The 20122-nt window shown below is 39.4% G+C and overlaps 2 protein-coding genes across 5 annotated transcripts; both read left to right on the forward strand.

The window, feature by feature from the left end:
- The first annotated feature begins 1266 nt into the window (after positions 1-1266).
- LOC108781813 (uncharacterized) lies at positions 1267-5715 on the forward strand. The gene is given in 8 exon segments (XM_018549898.1): positions 1267-2529; positions 2708-2792; positions 2878-3821; positions 3893-4070; positions 4163-4309; positions 4512-4806; positions 4997-5258; positions 5320-5715. Coding segments are annotated over 8 exon segments (3237 nt in total). The 3' UTR covers positions 5383-5715.
- A 3691-nt stretch (positions 5716-9406) lies between these two features.
- On the forward strand, positions 9407-19318 carry Lint-O (L(3)mbt interactor in ovarian somatic cells). 4 transcript variants are annotated; one of them, XM_018549918.1, is made up of 6 exons: positions 9407-9476; positions 15458-16990; positions 17351-17546; positions 17642-17751; positions 17832-18212; positions 18300-19318. In XM_018549918.1, exons 2-6 carry the CDS (start codon positions 15662-15664, stop codon positions 18444-18446), a joined length of 2163 nt encoding a protein of 720 aa, XP_018405420.1. In that variant the 5' UTR covers positions 9407-9476; positions 15458-15661; the 3' UTR covers positions 18447-19318. The 4 variants fall into 4 exon arrangements, with proteins under 4 accessions (XP_018405420.1, XP_018405421.1, XP_018405418.1 ...); XM_018549919.1 differs by lacking the exon at positions 9407-9476 and adding an exon at positions 9771-9817; XM_018549916.1 differs by lacking the exon at positions 9407-9476 and adding an exon at positions 10778-10834.
- Positions 19319-20122: the final 804 nt, after the last annotated feature.

Here is a 20122-nt window from a genome sequence, read left to right on the forward strand (position 1 = left end):
TCGCGAATGTTGAAAATAAGGTAGTGTCATTTTACGAATATAGACTTACTAGTAATATCCTTTTTAATCAAATAATTAAGACGTTTTTTGAGTCATATATTGTTAACATTATCTTGGTGTGTATGCCTGTTATTTTTATAAGTGTTTTCCTAGCTGCAAAAGAAAAAACAATTTACTATATAAGTATGTTATTTATAACTAATGCAATATTATATGTCATGATATCTCTGACAGTAATTTGTTATCAAAATTGTATATATATATAAAACGTTATTTTGAGAAGAAACGTTATATGGTGAACAAGAACGAGATATGATAAAATTTTATTTTGATAATTGATATTAGCGTATGGCAGCAAAAGACAAAAATTGTAAATACAAGTGTATAAAACTTTTCTAATAAATTATCTAAGCGTTTGGCTTACGAAAGTACTCCAATTCACAATCTGTGAATTAACACAGAAGCTAGTGAAAATATCCATTGTACATATTAGGGTAGTACTCAAACGACACGAATGAATATATGTGCCTTACATCTTGCCTGAGGATAATGATTACGCGAAAAAAATAACGATTATTTATATACTTCTGTACATGTATGCTACTGTGTACTTAATTTTTATAAAATAAATTATATCCAAAAGAAATGAGAAAAAAATGTGATTACACGAGCCTGTGCAAAATAAAAGCTTATTTATATCAAGCATTCCTTGTTTATTCATTAATTGATAAAACATTTTTTATTATACGTTTATAGAATTATGAAAATAGTTTTGTCACGCGAGTTATGTAAGTTCAAAATATGAATTTAACGACTTCCTATTTCTCGTTACGGCCATTGACGTTTTTAAATCAAAGGACTGATCCCGCCGACACCTGTACCTCTTCCGGCCAGCTGGACAGAGGGCGCCCGGCAATTCCGTTGCGATTTAAAAGTAACCGTAAACCGCGTGGATCATATATCGGGGAGTCTGCGGACCATATGTATGTACACACAACATAAATAAATAAATCAAGTGAAACATCACAGAAAACATTGTCCTTCGCGTGGATTGTAATGTTCGTAGAATTCATCAAATCAGAGAACGGAGCGAGGTAATAAGTCAAGTCTATAACTCTGCAGCTAGAAACGATTCACGAGGTTCGTCAGATGTATGTCGACTTTCTTTTTGTTTTTGTTTTTTTTTTCCTTTTTATTAGCGACTGTGCGAAACCATAAACACCGGTGGATCTCCCGAACGGTTGGCGAGACAGACTTGAGATCAGAATGTGCGATTTGATAGACCTGAACAGTCCTGATGTGAGGGGAATGCTGGAACCAGCAAAGTTGGCGTCACCGCTGATTCCGGTGCCGAAGAGTGTCGAGTGCAACGATGGAGTGGGCTTGGAGTCGGCGACGGAGAAGCGTGAAGGCGATGGTAACAATCCATTCGACCGAGTGTTGCATGAGACTGCCGAATATGTCAGCAAGAAGGGTGATCCCTTCGAGGTGATGTTGCAACGAGCTTTGAGATCTAAGAGTTTGAGAAACGCACAATCAGTGGACTTTACAGACGACTTTACACCTAGGAAAAAGAAATATTTCAAAATGATGAACAAGACATCGAGTATGCTCGACGAGTCGTTGTTCAAAAGCAGGTTCGGTTTATTCAACAGAGACAAAAGAGAAGCGAAGATCAAGACGGAGAACGTTGGTATCGATGTGAAAAATACTGACGTTTGTGACAACGATGCAGCAGATAGTGTATCTTTCTCTAAGCAGGAACGTAAGATTTCTGTTGCCCCAGACTCACTCGAGCTATCTATCTTAAATCAGTCTGCAATGAATGACACGTTACTGGAAGGATTTCCTAAGTCTAAGGAGAATGATAAAGTGTCACCTTTTCTAGAAAAAGACAAGTCATTCAAAGAATCTGTTTTTCCTTCAAACATCAAACATTTGAAGCAGTCAGATATTCAGCGTTCATTATCACAGGGATCTAGAAAATCACCAACAGGATTACTGTATAAGAATAGAAGATCACAATCTGTAACAGATAACCAGAGGAAAGTTTTGCAGAGTGACAACAGCATTATGTCAACCTTCCTGGACAGAGGCTTTTTAGAGAGTAGAAGTGAACAATCTGTGTTATCCAGTTTATCAAATATTTCGTCCATATCAAAATTGACTTCTGCTTCACTGTCGTCATCGATACTGTCGAATGATCCTATGAATCGTGCTTTTTTGGATGATGGCTTGTTGAAAATGGATCGGGATAAGATGAGTACAACTGAAAGTTTTATGGAAACGAAGCTGAAGCAGTATGACTTATCAGACTTGGCGGAAAGACTTAACAAATTGAAATGCATTATGAATGATACAACCAATATTTCGAGAATAACGGAGGAAAACTCGAATTCTGCAAAACAGGAAAATATCAAACAAACCGCAAATAATAAATTAATAGATGTCGATGTATTTGTTCCAGAACAAAATAAAGAATTTAACAGAAGTTTATCTTCTACTTGTTCTTCAGATTCTGTATTCACTGTAAGATATTTAATACAATTATATTTTGTATAGCATTTAGATTTACTTAGAAAAAAAAAGTTTAATTTTGTGTTTATTATTTAGTATTTCAACATCTAAACATAAATATACAGTTTCACAAAAATAATTTATTTTTTAACTATTTCATATTAAAGCAGAAAATAAAAATTGATTACAGAGCAAAGCCGATAAGTCAATACTAAGTGAGGCCAAGGTACTTGCAAAAACTTTTGAGGAATTGGCATCAAAAACTGATTCTGGATGTAAGTATTTTATGTATTTATTGTGACATTCTCGATTAATTTAGGTTCTTAGTAGTTCTTTTTTCATTGTTCTTTCTTTTATCAGCTAATACAGAAGATGATTTTATTTCAAATAATACTATGTGGATGTCAGAATTACTACCGGCATTTGAGGATGAACCTGTGGTAAATGATTTAATTGATTTACCTATGTCGTCAGAAGACAATTTAAAAGATATTAAAAATAGTGATACAAAGCAATCTCCTGCAAGTATCGATAGCGCCGAAGAGAATATATTTAAGGAAATGGAATCACCATTAACTGATAGTTCTGTTGTAAAACAAAACATAACTTCCTTATTATTAGATCTTAGAAAATTAGTTAAAGAAAGTAATCCGGAAGCTAAAAAATTACTCGATAATTTAGAAAATATTTTAGATATTAATTATAAAAATAATACAGAATTATTAGTAACTTATTTCAATATGTCAGATAAATCACAAAGTTCCCAGAAAATATCCTCGGAAAGTATCGAAAGATTCGATAAATCGAGTACAGATAAAAACGAAAAAGAAGATTGTAAAATATTGTCCCCAGAATTTTGTAATGATGAAAACTCGCTGCCAGACATAAATAAGTCGAAAGATGCATCACAAAATATTGTTAACATTGAGAAATCAAATATGTCTTCATCCTGTAAAGATAATAGCGAAGATTGTATGAGTACATCTAACTTATCAGAACACAATAAGCGTAAAGAAAAAGATAATCAAGTGGATAAAAAGGTAGCGATAGAACTGTTAGTAAATTTGAAAAAATTATTGAGTGGCCAGGCTGAAGATGCTATGACAATAAAGTTACTTAAAAATATATGAAGAGCGTTAAATACCGCATTAAATAGCACTGAAAATGAAATACAAACAGATTATACTGAAAAGCAGAATATTCAACAGACTACGTCTGTACAAAATCCTCCTGAAACTAGTCGCAATGTACATTCGTCCACCACTAAGGTGGCGCATAGACGAAGCTTAGAGTTTAAATCTAAAGTAAGTAAATATTTATTTTATCTTCTACGATAATTTTAATTGTCTTCTTAATTGTATTTTTGCCATTTAAGAAGATAGATAGAAGAAGTGTATCTACAATTGAGTCGTCACCCAAGAACGGGCAAATACACAGACGTAAGAATACATCTGAATTAGAGCATCGTCAGAAACGTTTTTCAAGCGATCCTGGTTTTATTAACAATTTATCAAATAAAAAACTTGTGACTGAAACGTACAGCACAAGAAAGGGTAAGTTGTATTATATATTCTGTGCATTGTTATTAAATGATCATTCAGATATATCATATAGATAATCGATTACGTTTTAAAATAAATTTCAGTGGAAGTTGCAAAGTCTAATAAAGAAAAAGAGAGATCCATTGCTATAAGCGAAGTTAAAAATAAACTGAAAAAAAAATCAGATTTAGTCAACAAAAAAGGTCCTATAAAAGCAGTGCATCCTGTAGATAATATGAAGAAAAGAAGAGGTAAGTTTCCCTTTTTTAAATCAGTTTAAATATTTCGAGAAAACTTGATTAATTGATAATATTCTCAAATGCTTATTAAATAGAATTAATTATTAAAATAAACAAAATACAAAAATTGCTATAATTTTTATTATAATTTGCAACTAAGCGTTAATGTTTTATTAACTAATATTATAATTTGCTAATTTCTACAACAATGTAGTATCACTCGAGAAACAGGCTTCGTTTTCTAAAATTATTACACCACCAAAATCCGACAAGGCTACTCCATCGAGTAATAAAATAATCAGCAGCACCCCAAATTCGATAGATAATTATCACATGCCTAAGAAATCAAAATCCAAACCGATAGCCTCGTCAACGCCAGACGGCCAAAACAGCAAGATCGTACCGTTGAACAATGCTAATAAAAAGCGTAACCTTTCCTTTGATATCTCGCCGGTGACTACATATGTAAACATGAACGGGAGCAATGAACGAAAGGACAGTCCTAAAAGGTAAGAGCAAACCGATTTAAACCAATCACTTCTTTTATTATCATTCTTTAATTTATCATTTATCAAAAATAAAAGAGAGGAGCCAATTTAAAATAATTATCGCTTCTTTAGCTTATCATTTACTTCAAAAGGAAGGAAAAAATTTTTAAATAGGAAGAAGCTGTAAGAATCGAATTCGTTTATGTTTTAGAATGTCTAAGTTGCCAACGCCAAAGAAATGTACGACACCTACGCGTCAGCAAATGGACGATATTCCGAAGTTCCTGACGCCACCGAGGCATTATTCGCTTAATACGAATAATCTGCAGTCTCCGCAGCGCTTGAACAGGAGCTCAATCAATTTTCAGCGATACTCTCCAATGAGTGAGAAGAAAAATGTCGGGAAAACAAAACAGCAGAGTCCGCTGAAGGAAACTAATAGAATCACACCGAAAGTTAAACCATTTAACTTGGTACGTGTGTAACGTGTTTCGTACGAGTATTATCGGATCAATTTTTTACATTTATGCGCAGGTTTCCAAAATTAAGCGACATAGTATCAACAATTTTGCCGAGAAGGAGAATAATTATGTGTGAGATTGAAGTGAAAGAAAAAGGAGCAAATCGAAACGACTGCGCTGTTGTGATATTGATTGTGTATCGAAGATTGCTTCTTTAAAAAATTGTACGACGTATGGTTTTCGTTTTATACTTTGTGATAATATTTATATGTTTTATAATAAAATATGCGGCGAGAAAATATGCGATTCGACCATTCGCGAATCTTAAAGTAATCTCATTAGAGCGGTTTTGTACAAACGTTATGTGTATCCTCGAATTTATTTACGCAATTTATCAATTTAAAATACTTTAAAACAGTGAGGCGCAACTTTTTTTAATGGTCGAAAATTTTCAAAAGGCATTTTTAGAGACGGATAAAGCCTTTCAGGCTGTATAATGTTTTGTTTTGAAATGTTGTTTAAATATAAAATAGAAAATATGATTTTATATTTTTGGCTATAAGCTGACGTATAAAAAATTCACAAGTTGCATATCACTGTTTTGAAACAATGCAATAATGAGATGCCAGATTTGTGAAAAAGTTAACACAGATTCGGCGAGAGGCGAATTATATGTGAAAGTTCAGGATATAATTCCGATAATTTTGAAAATGTTTTAATAACATGCTTTAAAATTTTATTTTCCCTCCACTTTCTCCCAGCTGTATGTATTTCTGATTTATTAATTAAAACAAAATCTTTGGATACAGTGCGAATTGAAAACATTTGCTATTAATATGAAAAAGTACTATTTGTTTTTGTATGCGGCATTAAAAAAAAAAATGACAATCCGTTCACGTGAAATCCGTGATTAAAATTTAAAATCGGAAAGGATGCGGCTGATCTGTGCGTTTTGTCCACGCATGCGCTGCCTTTCTCCCACTCCCACCGCATGCATGTATATGCGCGCGCAGCGCATTCGATGGTTTCCTCGGTTCTCGCCAATCTCACCGCATTCGGTCGACGGCGGCGCCGCGGATTTCGGAAACTACAGAAACAGCAGTGTGTCTGAGGTTGGCTTTGTGGGCGTCACGTGTCTTCCCGAACATTTTCTTTTTTGAGAATTTGGGTAAGTTAATATGTCGAGATTCGAAATACACCTGACTTTTCTTCAATTTTCACATTCCATTTCTAACGTTGTAATTCGAATGGCTGTGTTAGAGATAGACGCTCCTAACAGAGCTGGATCGCGATCGAATTCCAAAAGATCAACCATCAGTTAATTTACTAATTGTAAGTAACGCTCATTATAATTCATTTATGTCCATTTCTATCAACGTAGCATTAATTTTGGTTTAACTTTACTTTGTTTTATCTTTCATCAGTTTTAAGAAAAAGATAAAGGAGTCAGTTAAACCGAGATTATTGTTAATTTACATTGAAAGAAGCGAATATAATGCAGCTGAAACTTTATTCACGCATAGGAAAACGAATTGTCTTGTTGTAGGCAAAATTTTATCAATTTGTATTAACAATCGATCAAATTAATCGAGTAGGTCTATTCTGTAAATCTAACGACAATTTTACTAGCTACGGATGTCGTTGCGCAGATATTTTACATGGTATAAAACCTGCGCAACGACAGTATAACGATACCGAATTTTCGTTACAAGTTACAGAATGATCGCATTGATCGCAAATCAATTTTGCAAACTTTATGAAAACGACTTCTCCGTCTGTCTTTATAGGCTTGCTTATACCGATGTAAGATTACCCATACGGTACTACGACAAAAGTTGCAGCAGTGCTGCTGCAAGCAATTGTGTTGTACGGATAATTTTAATTTCTGTGCTTAATTTACTATTTATCTTTTACTAATTCTAAGAATAAAGAAAATAAATCTGAAATTTATTACTTAATTCATTGTTCTTGATCTCCATTTTAGTTCAAACTTTTTTATTCAGTCGGACTTCATTTACTGCAACGTACGTGCGTCTAATTTCCGACGCGGTTATGCGCGACTATGGGAATTGCGAAGTACGAACATGCCTGGAGTGCTTTTCGGAATATACCTCTACAATTAGGCCCGATTTTTCATTATCCGATTAACTTATGTTAAGCCTAATCTGGCTATGACCCGGTCTCACCAACTCGGATTAACCTAATCGGCCCAATTGACGCAGTTTTCATCGATATAGGTTAACTTTAATCTCGGTTTAACTCACTGTTCATCTTTTATTAAGATGACATTAAGATGAACATTGATTAACGATCATTCATTGGACCAAAATTTTTGTTTAGTGTGAACAGCAAATGCGATTGGTCAGTTTCAATGTAACAATCGGTCGATTAAGTTAATCGGAGTTGGTGAAACGCGGGTCTAAAAGTTAACCAGACTAGGTCTGTTCACATTGGTTGCACTTTTTGCACTCGACACCTTCGGTTTCTCTCTTTCCAACATCCAAATATATATTTGCATTTCATTATAAATTAAAAAAATGTTTAAGTATTCCAATCAACGCGAACAGACCTAATTGTAAAATCGGACCTTAGGATGTATTATTTCATTTATGCGTATTTGTCATATGACATAAATGTATGCAGAACAGAGAAATTCTCAGATATATCTCTGTTCTCTATCCTATAGATAGCCAATCAACAGGCTTGAAAAATTTATTGTATGACAAAAACGCACAAATAAAAAAAATAGTGGACTAACATAAAAACTTTACTGTTTAGGACTGCTTTTCTTTTAGGAGATAAGACACGTAGCGTTTTTGACCGTGCTATTCCTCAATTTTTTTATACACGCCTATCGATAATTGTCGGTTTCATATTGTATGTTTTGCGCAATTTATTTACAAAATATCTGCTCAAAATGTATAACGACACCGGTAGGCATGTACAGAAAGTTTCAGAATAGCGTCCCTGGGAATTATTATAGAACATGGAATAAATTCCGATCGGAACTATTTCGTTTTCCCTAGAAAACACAAACGAAATCTAGAGAATAATTGAATAATTCCGAACGAAATCCATTCCGACTTAAATCCTGTATAGGTGTAATAAGCTTTAAGCCTTAAGGAATTGACTAATCGGAATATTTTTCTCACATTCGACTGATTGATTATAGTTGTTTTCCATTTTCACACAGGTGACATTAAGTCTAAAGTTATGTGAGTATTTTGTACTCGGATAATAATGTCGCGGACAGTGGCGGATTTACACACTTTTGCATTCTGGGCCCTGTACTTCTTGATGCTCTTTTAAGATACTTGATGAACAATAAAAAAAGATTAGACACCTTTGAAAGGCAATAAGTATTACTTTTCGATCAAAGCATCAAGAATTTTATTTTTATGCGCTAAAACACTACTTCAATAAAGTGCCATATTAGCGGAAATATGCCACGATCACAACAATCCTGCATCAATATAAAATTAACTTTTATTCTGGTTCCTAGAAGAGGGTGACGTTTCTGTGCCGCTATAGAAAAGGATATGGTGCCCGTAGGTCCAGGTCTCGTGGGCCTTTATCTAAATCCGCTACTGGACGTTACAACTTGCTTACTTCGGTGACAATATTATCGCATAACAACATATAGGTTTATGATCTCTCTTTTAACGTGACCTAACAATACTCAGTAAAGCATACGCTCGAGCTTGTGCAGATTATAAAAGTTCAGTTAAATCTGTTGGAGCGTGCAATTCAACTGAGTTGTGACGTCACAAATAAGAATAATCAGGGTTTCGATATGAATATAGAAAGCAAACTAAATTATTAATTTCTTATGGCTCTTAAAACTTATTACATCTATTGCAGATCTCTTTTATATTCTTGCATTCTGCACTAGCTAATGCATACAGTGCTAGAAATTGAAGTGAAACAAACGTATATTTGTTTCAGAGAGGAAGAAAAAACGGATCTTGTGTGTTTCGAGGGACTCAAGGGGACTGGGCACCAGGCCGGCCTATAGCCGACACTGCCGGTGCGAGTACTGCGCGTTGCGTGCCATCTTGGCGGTCCGTCCATATCGCGTTCGGTCGCGGCCGGCGTGCGCTCCGTTTTGTTTTCCGTCGAAATCGACGTGGCTGGCAACCGCGCATCCATCGGACTGCGCACGGACGATCGCGTGGCGATCGAGGTGTGAGACCCGGACGTCCGCAGTACGTCACATTGTATTCTCCACAGGTATGTACCGGAATCATTTCGGATAGGCCCGCGATTGGGTTAACGCGCCATTCCTCTCGGTCGGCGAGAAAGAAAGAGAGAGATGACGCGCGCGCGCGCGGGTGTCGATTGGCTCCCGAGCGGCGCGCCAGAGAACATTCGTGATCATTCGAGTCGCGAAGGAAGCGGGTTGCGTTATTTTTCCCCGATAAGTTGAAGTCGGCCGCGCGTCTTCGGCACATCGCGCCCTAAGAAAAGAACGACGCGCGCGCGCGCGCGAATGCAGACGACGGCGGCAGTGGCTTGCGTGAAAGACGACGAGGACGAGATACACGCGTACACCCCTCCGGTTGTAAAGTTTGGTAAGTTTGCTCAGTCACGTGCGTCTCGCGCCACGTTTCCTCGTGCACTTTCCCGTGACCGAAAGTCGATTCCCGATTCCGAGCGACTCGCCCGACATTCTCGGTCCGGCGCGGGCGCGAGCGAACTCGGAGCGAAGCGGAACGCGCGATTCGGGACGTCGTGCATGCACCCGCGCGCGCGTCGGATCACCGATCGGATTTCATCACGTCAACGTCTCGTCGGCGACGCGCATATCGATATTCGCGATACTGGCCGAGTATTAAGATACCTAGACAACACACGCGAAGTCCAAAGTCGCGACGTCTCTTTTAGACATTTTAAAGAGTATATCTTAAGGCTGTATCTTACATTTTGGAAATGCGTGTGTCTCTGGATATGTAGTATATAATACCAAGATATATATGTATATAATGAAAAAGTAGGACCTCTATTTCCCCGTGGAGACTCGCGCTGGATCTGTGGATATTCATGGTAATTAATGGATCTCCAACTCTCGCTTGCCTCCGTGGGTTGGAAATCCATTAGGGGAAGGCGATTAAGGAAGAAGAAAGTTCGATGGAGCTGGGAAGGGACACCGGGTTTGAAGACCGGCGTTGAGAGCAGCTAAGAAAATCGCACCGGCATTATTACAGTGCTGCACCGGGGCAGCGATCGTGCGCGCGCGCGCACGCATACAGCGACACCGTCCGGTGACGCGGCGCGGCGCGGCGGCTGCCGACGTATTCACGCTGGTATTCGCACGGTCGTCGCGGTTGTGCGAGGTACGTTAGAGGTTAGGGCGGCCATCTTTCTCGGTCCGCGCGCGCGGATACTCCGGACTTGTGTGTCTCTTCCGCGCCGCGCAACCTTCCTAGCACTCGTCACCCACTAATCGTGCGGATCGTGGAAAAACTCGTCGTTGCGTCACGTGGCGCGATTACACGCCCGGTTTTATCTCGTTCGCGTTTAACGCTCGAGGTGTGCGCGGATCGAGACACGGCGGTGCGCGCTTATTACGCGCTTTTCCGCACACGAAGGTAAGTGCAGGCGCGTACTTCCCCCGGTGCGCGTGGAAAAAAGTCTCCGGGCGCGCTCTCTCTCTCTCTCTCTCTCTTTTGCGCGCATGTGTCGTCTCTAGAATAAGAGGACCGTCCTAGTGATCGGTTTTGCGATCGCCGCGGCGATTAGGTGCGCGCGAATCGACTCGATTCCCGGCGGAGACGACTAAGGGCGACGACGGGCGCGCATTTGCGTGCCGGCAGATCCATCGTGTGGCCATTATTTTAAGTATAAGAATCGCGCCCGATCTTGGACCGTTGCGAACCGAGGACGTATCGGGCCGAATGAGACTTTTGCGATTGGCGCGACGGTGTTTTCTTGAAGCGCGGCGAACACGAGGGAGGGGAATCTTGGACGCGGTTTTTCCGGTATATCTCGCGTCTCCGAGAGCGAGCGGCCGCGCGCGCGGAGGGTGTGAAACGCGCATCGCGCTCCGCAGTTCGATGTTCGATCCGCGCCGTGCCGGCGAGAGATTATCACGCGCGCGCGCGTGTGTGTGTGTGTGTGTGTGTGTGTCCCCGCGCTTCTCTTTTTCTTTTCTTTTTCCTCTCAACGTACGTCCGCAGGGCACCGCGCGCGACGACAGGACGATTCGATGGAGCGATAAGAGCGCGCGCGACTGTGTGATTCGAAAACTTCTCGGAAGCAACTGGCCGCTTCACAATAGGCGGCGAGGAGAGATATCGGGCGATCGGCGCGGCACTACGCAATCACTGTCGCCATGTATCTTCGAAAATTATCCCTCATTGTATTGCGATTCTCTGAATATTTTAACTGTAATTTGGGTTTTTTGTACTTTTTTTTCTCTCCAAAAGTCATCCGGAAATTCTTCTAAACTACAAAAGTATTTCCAAGAAATCGCGGGAAAAAGAAAAAACCTGGTGGAAATTTTATTAAATTGACAAATCTAAGTAAAATATGTCAGTCTTAAGCCCTGCGTGTCTTGCTATTTTTTTTTCGTAAAAAAACTACATATTGATTGGCTATACACATTCCTGGATCCAAGAACTTGAATAGAATTCTAGCACCCTGGACACAGGGCTTTAGAGACGAGTCTAGGTATTCTTGAAAAATATCGAGTGTTCAAAGCTATCGAGTGCATTCCGTTTTGCGCTTGCAAGCATCATTTGTCCTAATTTTATTACACGTCTGTTTCTGGTAGCTAAACTAGTGTACACTTTTGGAAATTAAAGTGAGATAGGTTTGATATACTTGTCGAAAGCGAGAAAGAGAGTTTTAGTGTAGTCTAGGTGCAAAAATAGAAAACAAACTATATTGTATTTGATAGACGACGAGCCGGTTGTGCCACTTCTTGGTTTTACCGAAATTTTACGCATTAAGTAAGTCTGGCAATCTGCGCATGCGATTGGGTAATCTTACGCGTAAAATTTACCGAATGATGGAACAATCGATCTAATAAAGATAAACTGATGCCTGCAGCGTGTAAGCGTGAAAACAAAGCGCATGTGATATATTTTTAGGCCGGAATCAAATTACGCATTAAAGATTGAAATTGATTATTGAAGATTGAAATTTGGTCAACGAGGATAAAGAAATTTTATCTCCTTATGTTTCGATTGATCAAATTTCATTCTTTAATCTCGATCTTCAATGAATAGTCTGATTCCGGCATTATGTATACTACAGATTTTTCTAGTATTTTTTCATGTATGATATTTTTCGAGAATGAAACCTCTGGTCATGAGCGATTTTGGGTATGATCAACGTGATAAATATTTTGAAATATTCTTTGATTTAGTAAAATTCTTTTTTCCGATTCGATCAAATGCTTTAAAGCGTTTGTTAATGAGACTTTGATTACATCTTTTGTCAAAATTCTACGACAAAGGTGCTCTCATAATTCCGATCTAGAATTACGTAACCGTTATAAGAATTGATCAATTACAGTTGAATACGAGGAGAAAATCCAACTGTGATTGGAAAATTCTTACAACTTCCTACGTTTACGCAGTTGTAGATAAACTTTAAGCGGCGTCTACAATGAGTGCATCCAGAAGCACGCTCACTGAGCTTTTGCATCTGATTGGCATATTTCAATAGATCTAAAAATAGACCGAACAGGTACTGAGCGTTCAGTGAGCGGTCGTCCTTCTGAATGCACCCATTGGGTGCATTCGGAATGACAACCGCTCAACTGAGCCTTTTCGTCCGATTGGTCTGTATTTGAGGGTCTAACGGAATGTGCTAATCAGATGAAAGCGCTCAGTGAGAGCGGTTGTCGTTTTGAATGCACGCAGTGAGATTTTAAGGAGTGAAATCTATTCTACAATCGCGTAGTTGTAAGTGAATGTAATTGTAAAAATGCACCAATCACAGCCGAACACAAGAAAAACGTATCCGTCTGTAATTGGTAAACTCTTAAAACAAAAATTACAACCGCTTACGCAATCGTGGAATAGGCTTAAAACTTGAGCTTCGAGTTTTAAGTCCGTTCTACAACTGCGTAAGCATAGGTGTAAGTGATTGTGATTGTAAAAATTGACCACATTTCAATATTCTTCTCATATTCGACAGTGATCGGTCAGTTCTTACAACTACGCTTACGCAATTGTAGACTTGGGTTTTAAGCCATACAAAATTGTCCAATTACAGTCGAATGCGAAGAGAATGATCAGTTATGAATGATCACTTTCTTACGACTTAAGATTTAAGTTGTACGCTTGAAAATCTCATTGTAGACTCCGTTTGTCATTCGTACTTTTTTATCCTCTAAATTTTTTTGAGTGGAACTTTTCACCTTTTTTTTTAGGCTGATATTCATAGTCGAGTCTTATATTTGAGGTTGGTATTGTTAGGTATATTCTTAAGATGTCATAAATAAGTCAATTAGAAGACCGTTACTAGCATCTTAAGACATTACTTAAGACGGTTTTAAAATAAGAACAGACTATATAAATACTAGCTTAAATCTTGTTGTTTTAAGGAATATACATTTTATGATTATAGATTTTTAGTTGTTATATTTGACTAGCGCTTGAGGGGACTTTGTCCCAGAGCGCAAATAAATAGTGATTCAATCAATCACAGGATTTTGACAAAATCGCTCGTAGCTAAACTCTATGTTTTCCAGCAAGAGACGCTTATGCGACAACACAGTATGAACGCAGTAAATCATTACAGCCTTGTTTACACCCTGGTAAACGACAAGGATGTAATGGACCCACTGTAGCCGCAATCCGATATACGCAAACAACGCTTAAGAAGTAATAGCTGTATTCAGCAAAAAAAAAGCAGCTTGTTGTAAAATTTTTTTTAGTCTATTCTACAAAAGGATAAGTATAGAGTTGTAGACTAGATTTTTTTTAATTCCTCACACTGAATTTAAATGTATAAATCCATCCCAAGAACAAAATGAAAAGTAAATGATTGAAAAAATGTTTTTCCCAGAGTGAAAATGTAAAAAGTGAAAATTTTTATGGGTATATGTTTGTGTATATTATACATAATAAAAATTTTCATTTTTACGTTTCCGCGTTAGAATATGTTACACGATTTACCCTCCGAAAGCAGCTGTTTCATCTGTTTGTAAGTATTAAAATAAAGATAAATAATCTATAACAAGTGTTGTGAGCGTAAATCGGGCCGTCCATGTCAACTGTGTCCTTTGCCGGAAAATGTTCTTGTTGAGTTTTTACTACGTCTTTTAGTTCGTCATCGTCGTCGTCGTCGTCTTCCATCGCAGCGGTCCAATCGAAGGGGTCGCTTCGGTGTAAGAGACATTTGGCGCGTTTCACGATACGACGCCATAATTCGCACGATCGACTGCCGCTTCCCTCGATCATTTACAGTCGTGGTTTCGAGCTTCGTCGCGTCGCTCCGTGACGCGTTTCTCCGAATTGTTTCTCCGCGTCTCGCTCCTTCTCGGACGGAGCGCACGTCACGTCGGTGCATTCATTGTGTGCAGTACGAAGATCGGATTTATCGCGCGGGCACGCGGCGGCGGCGGCGGTGGTGGCGGCGGTGGCGACGACGGCAACAGCAGCAGCAGTAGCGGTGGCGGTGGCGACAGAGCGGTGATAGCGTGCGCGCCACGCCGTAGAACGAGAGCTCGATAGAGCGCGCCCGTCGGCCCGACGGAGAACGAGGGTGTGAGAAAGACAGAGACGGAGAGAGGGCGAGAGTGGATCCGCGCGCGGTTCTCCCGCGACGAGAAACGTGAGGAAGCACGACGGAAACGTGAAGATTTCGACATTTCTGTGTGACGTGACGGAAGGATCGTTTGACGAGGCAATATCAAAAGTGGTGGCATCGTCGGGACCACGTCTGAGTCTCCGTGACGCAGAATTTAAATTTGGTATCGGTGCGGCACAAGGTACGGTGCGACGCGGCGCAGCGCGGTACGGTGCGGTGCGGTGCGGTGCAGTGCACAGATTCACAGGCAGACAGACGGACGGACACGGAGCGCGCGGTTGTGCGGCGGACCGGTGCGGCGCACGCATACCGCACGCGAGCGGCGAGATACGCCGAAACGAGAAGATCGCGCGGAAACGTCCGTGGCGCGCGTAGATCATCGTCGAGTGTCGCGCGAGCGTGCGCGCCCGTTTCCAAAAGCATAACTCTCTGTATTTCGTTTTTCGAAGGTAACCGGGACTTCCTGGTGATCATTATTAACCCTGGCAGCGATTACTGTAAGCAACGTGGTCTCGTCGTCATCCTCGACAACGAGAGGCGGGATTGCTCAGGAACGGTTAGCGGCGACTGGCCGAATTGCAAAGGAGAAACGAAGAGGAAAAGGAGGAGATAAAGCAGCGAGTCGCAAAGTCGCGCCCCGTATATCGATACGAATGACGAAGATGCAGCAACACCCGGTGCAGGCGGCGCCGCGGATCACGCACGAGGACCACATACTGGAGGCGATCGATCAACTCCGTCGACGTAAAGCGCGTCCCGATGCTGATCGCATATGCAACTATTTGCTCCGCAATTACGCGGTGGACGCGCGTGACACGATCGCCGATCTTCATCGATTGATCGAGGTCGAGAAGGTGATACAGGTTGACTACAAGGGTAATACCAGTTACCGTAATGCAAAGAAGTGGACGCGACTGCAACTCTTTAAGAATCGACCGGAAGGTTTCCTCAAGGAGAAACTCAACTCGAGCATGGTGTCGAGTGCGGTCGCCGAGCTCGTAGTCGAGGAGCCCGATTACCTTGACCAGGGCGTCCCCGCCGGTCGTCTCATCGAGCAGCTTCTCGACGGTGTCTCGAGCCCGACGTCGCGCCGGGTGGTCGAGGAGTTTCTCGGCCGGGAGGTCGCGTGCGGCAATCTCGCGCGCCTGGCCAACGGCAATTACTCGCTGGTGGCGACGTCCGACATGACGACGGACGCGACACCGTCGCGACGCGGCGGCGACTCGCAGCCGTCCTCCTCCGCGGCGGTTGCCTGCGTCCTGGAGCACGGCAACGCGACGCAGCGGCGTGTCGGTAAGGAGGCTGCTACCAACGGCACCGTCAGCACCAACGGTATAACGACCAAGGCGACTAAGACAGCGGCAGCGATCGCAGCAACGGCGGCTGAGCTGTACGAGTTCAACGAGACGGATAACCTTACCGACACTACGTCAAACACATCGCGATCGTCCTCGCGACAGGCCAACGATAGTCCGAAACTGGATCGGCAACTGCAGCAGCAGAATTCCATCAAAAAGAAGGAATGCTACGAGGTCAACGACAAGAAAAACGTCGAACGCGGCGTTATCGCGTCGCCACTATCCGTCGAGGTGGCATGCAACGGCGGCGTCGTCGACGGTGAAAAACGGGAACGCAGTTCTCTGATAATAGCAACGCCAACGTCGACGACTGTGGAAAACTATATCGTCGTCAAGGACGAACCAAAGAGCAACGATGTACAGAAGACTACGTCTAACCTTAAAAGGTCTGCAAAGGCCGAGCGCAAGCAACGTCTGTTCGCCAGAACGGACGACCGTATGGACATTGAAATTAAGTTCGAAGACTACCAACAGAGCAAGGATGAGCGAGAGAAACGCGAGGAAACTGGTCGACGATCCAGCGAAGATCACGAGGATGAAGATGCTGGTAGAAGCTCGTCGACGAATACATCCCCGACTCCGTCCAATGTAAATGCTTCTGGATTTCGCAGTGCCAGAAGAAAGGTAGCGTAAATGTTCTATTTATTAATGTAATGTAATATTTATCAGACATATTGCAAATATTTTGAAAGACGTCTTTGACACAAGGTATAGTTTCACTTTAATGTATATTTGAACGTAAAGTAAAATAACTATATTATCTTGTAAAGTACTCACTTGTGGATGCTCTTAGACGGATACTTTTATACGTGTATTAACAATAAGAATTGATTTTGTAAAAGAACATTTAGAGACTAAAGATACTTACCATTGATATTTTTAAGAAAATGATAATGTAATTTCTTTGAAAGTTATTTTTTTCTTTGGCAAATCATTCAGATAAAAGTTAATATATCAATTTATATAGTTATTTTTATATTTTAGAGAGCTAGAAAAGTATTTGATCCTTCGGATAATAATTTGGTGAAACGCAAACGAGGCAGACCAGGTCATAAAAATTCATTGATACAAGATCAGGATTCTAAGACATCTGTCAAGGATGGACCATTTAGGCAATGCAGCCTATGCGCCAAAGAGAAACAAGAGGCTCTCGTGGCTTGTAGAGACTGCACAGTGCGAGGTAATTCTTGAATTTAATTGAAGTTAATTTGATTAATTTTTCCTAAACTTTTCATTGACATTTATATATGCATTACGTATTATGTATACTTGCAGCACATCCGAGTTGTATTTATAGTCCGGAGGAAATGCTACAAAAAGCCAATAGCAATTGGCAATGTGAACGCTGTAAGACTTGCGCAGTGTGTTGTGAAACTTCTGACGCTGTAGGTTTATTACATTTCATTTTATTTTATGTGATACATTCATGGTTTAATTCTTATTCCAATAATTTTTTCTTATTTAGGGTCCGTTAGTGACTTGTTATAATTGCGATGACGCCTATCATTATTTTTGTCATCCGTCCCGCGTTACGATAAAATCCAACTCTAAATGGCATTGCAATGAGTGCACGCAAAAACAATTGAGCAAAATGAACGACAGTCAAAACACTCATTCGATCAATGGAACAAGCAGACCGGACAGCCCGTCGAGCACAACTATCTTACCACCGGTTCTAAGTCCACAGGTCTCTCCTATGAGGGGTTCTTCCGATCAGATTGAAGAAGATGGTCCCAAAGGACCCATTGATTTAAATATTCCTGACGCAAGAAATTGGACTTCCGAACAAGTGTATCAATACTTTGCTAGGTTATTTCCTAAGGACGCTGAAGTCTTCCGGCAGCAGGTAAGAGTTTAATTTATTATATAGACGACATATTTTTTATATAAATGTTTTGATATATCATTTTATTTGTCCGCATTTATGTTCCAGGATATAGACGGTCACGCACTTCTAATGATGAGTCGAAAGGATGTTGTGAGCGGACTTAATTTGCTATTAGGTCCTGCCTTGAAAATATATCGACATGTTTTGAAGCTTCAGTTTCGTAGGGACGATCCTGAATTATATTGGCAATAATACTTACGAATTTTGCTTGACGTTGATCTCTATTATGTCGCGTACATATTTGATAAGATTTAATTTATACTTCACAAATTAAATCTTTTAGATCATGATTGTGACACATTCTAATTTGTAAGCGATTTCTACAGTTGTACATATGATAAATATCGCTGAAGACTTTTCTTATAAATAAGAATATTTTAGAGGTATGTGCTCCTAATAACAATAATAATATTCTACCGAATGTTCAAGGTGGAAACTTGGTTTAAATCCTCCTTCTTGGGTTACAATTAGCACGTTATCTGAAAAAATGCGGAAACGCTTTCAAACTCTATTAGCAATAATATAGATAATCTTGCATAAATTCAATCTTAGCGATATCATGCATATGATCTTTTTATAAATTACGAGTCTAATTCGATTTTATGGCACGCTCCGTATTGTACAGATATACATGAAACATTGTTAAGATCTCCCGTGAACAATTTATCGCAAGCCAAACTGGTATCGATCTGTAAATGTATGTGCATGTTGCGATTATATACACTTGATGTACATTCCGCCTTTTTCATGTGCGGTATTTTGTAAAAAGGAGCAGATAATTTCTATTTACAAACTGTTACTTGTTAACGTTAAATTTAAACTTATATCAAGAACTCTACTCGCAGTTTGTTTTACCAAAATAAGCAGATGGACATGTTAAACGGAAAAGAGAATCATCGACTGATTGTGCGCGATTTTGCGTCGCGTAAACTTACATTTTATTTTCATAAGTTTTACATACATAAATAATACATTTATTTGTCAGAATTTAGTATAAGATGTTTAACAGACTCTAGTATAAGATACTTATACTGTTTAAAAAACACAATACTTTGGTTTTACATGTACTTTTCTATTATGCAATAAATATTTTGATATTTATATCACGTACATTTTAATAACATCCTCCAAAGACTGACATTTAATCGCAAGCCTTTTTCGAGATATGCACAAACACGCACGAATGTTTTAGTTATTTTCAATAAATTGCGTTGAAGGGAATACGCAAAATCTTTCTTTATATGTTGGTATATCGACAACAATGAGATTTAATTCAAAGAGTATAAGTCTTACAAACAGGAACATTTATACATTCGATACTTTCAAGATTTTGCATCGCGATGCTAAAATCGATTGCTACATAAAGACTTTCAATATATTTTTACATAAAACACGTGTTGATATTCTATAACAAAAAAAAATAAAGCTTAGTTGTATTGTTACTCACGTGTGAGAATAAAAAGTGCAATTCTTGCTCTACAAGGATAATTACGAGTTACAATAAAAGGCTTTTAATAAATGTGACAAGTGACACATAAAGGTAACGCGTATCAATAACGTAACTTATATATTTATCTCTTTGAATAAGGAATAAGATTTTAGTCACATTTCGCACTCAATTAAAATTGAGATTGAGTTAAACGTATATATATATATATATATTGTATATATAACCTAAATATATACACACGCTATAAATAAATTCTAATTAATATATACACACAGAGATAATATTCTATAAAAATCCTGAAAAGATATGCATAAAACGCTCGCATATGTATAGGTATGTATATGATATACTTGTATAATTGTAAAAAAAACTAACCGAATTCTCGTATATTTTATTTAAAATATTTTGATCGCATTGA

This window comes from Cyphomyrmex costatus, unplaced genomic scaffold (assembly GCF_001594065.2).
Source record: "Cyphomyrmex costatus isolate MS0001 unplaced genomic scaffold, Ccosl1.0 scaffold91, whole genome shotgun sequence".
NCBI lineage: Eukaryota > Metazoa > Arthropoda > Insecta > Hymenoptera > Formicidae > Cyphomyrmex > Cyphomyrmex costatus.

Bases quoted from the DNA above. Each gene is read 5' to 3' on its own strand.
- Lint-O (XM_018549918.1), top strand. From the start codon at position 15,662: ATGACGAAGATGCAGCAACACCCGGTGCAGGCGGCGCCGCGGATCACG. The intron at 16,991-17,350 runs GTAGCGTAAATG...TTTATATTTTAG, and splicing joins TTCGCAGTGCCAGAAGAAAG to AGAGCTAGAAAAGTATTTGA. The intron at 18,213-18,299 runs GTAAGAGTTTAA...TTTATGTTCCAG, and splicing joins CTGAAGTCTTCCGGCAGCAG to GATATAGACGGTCACGCACT.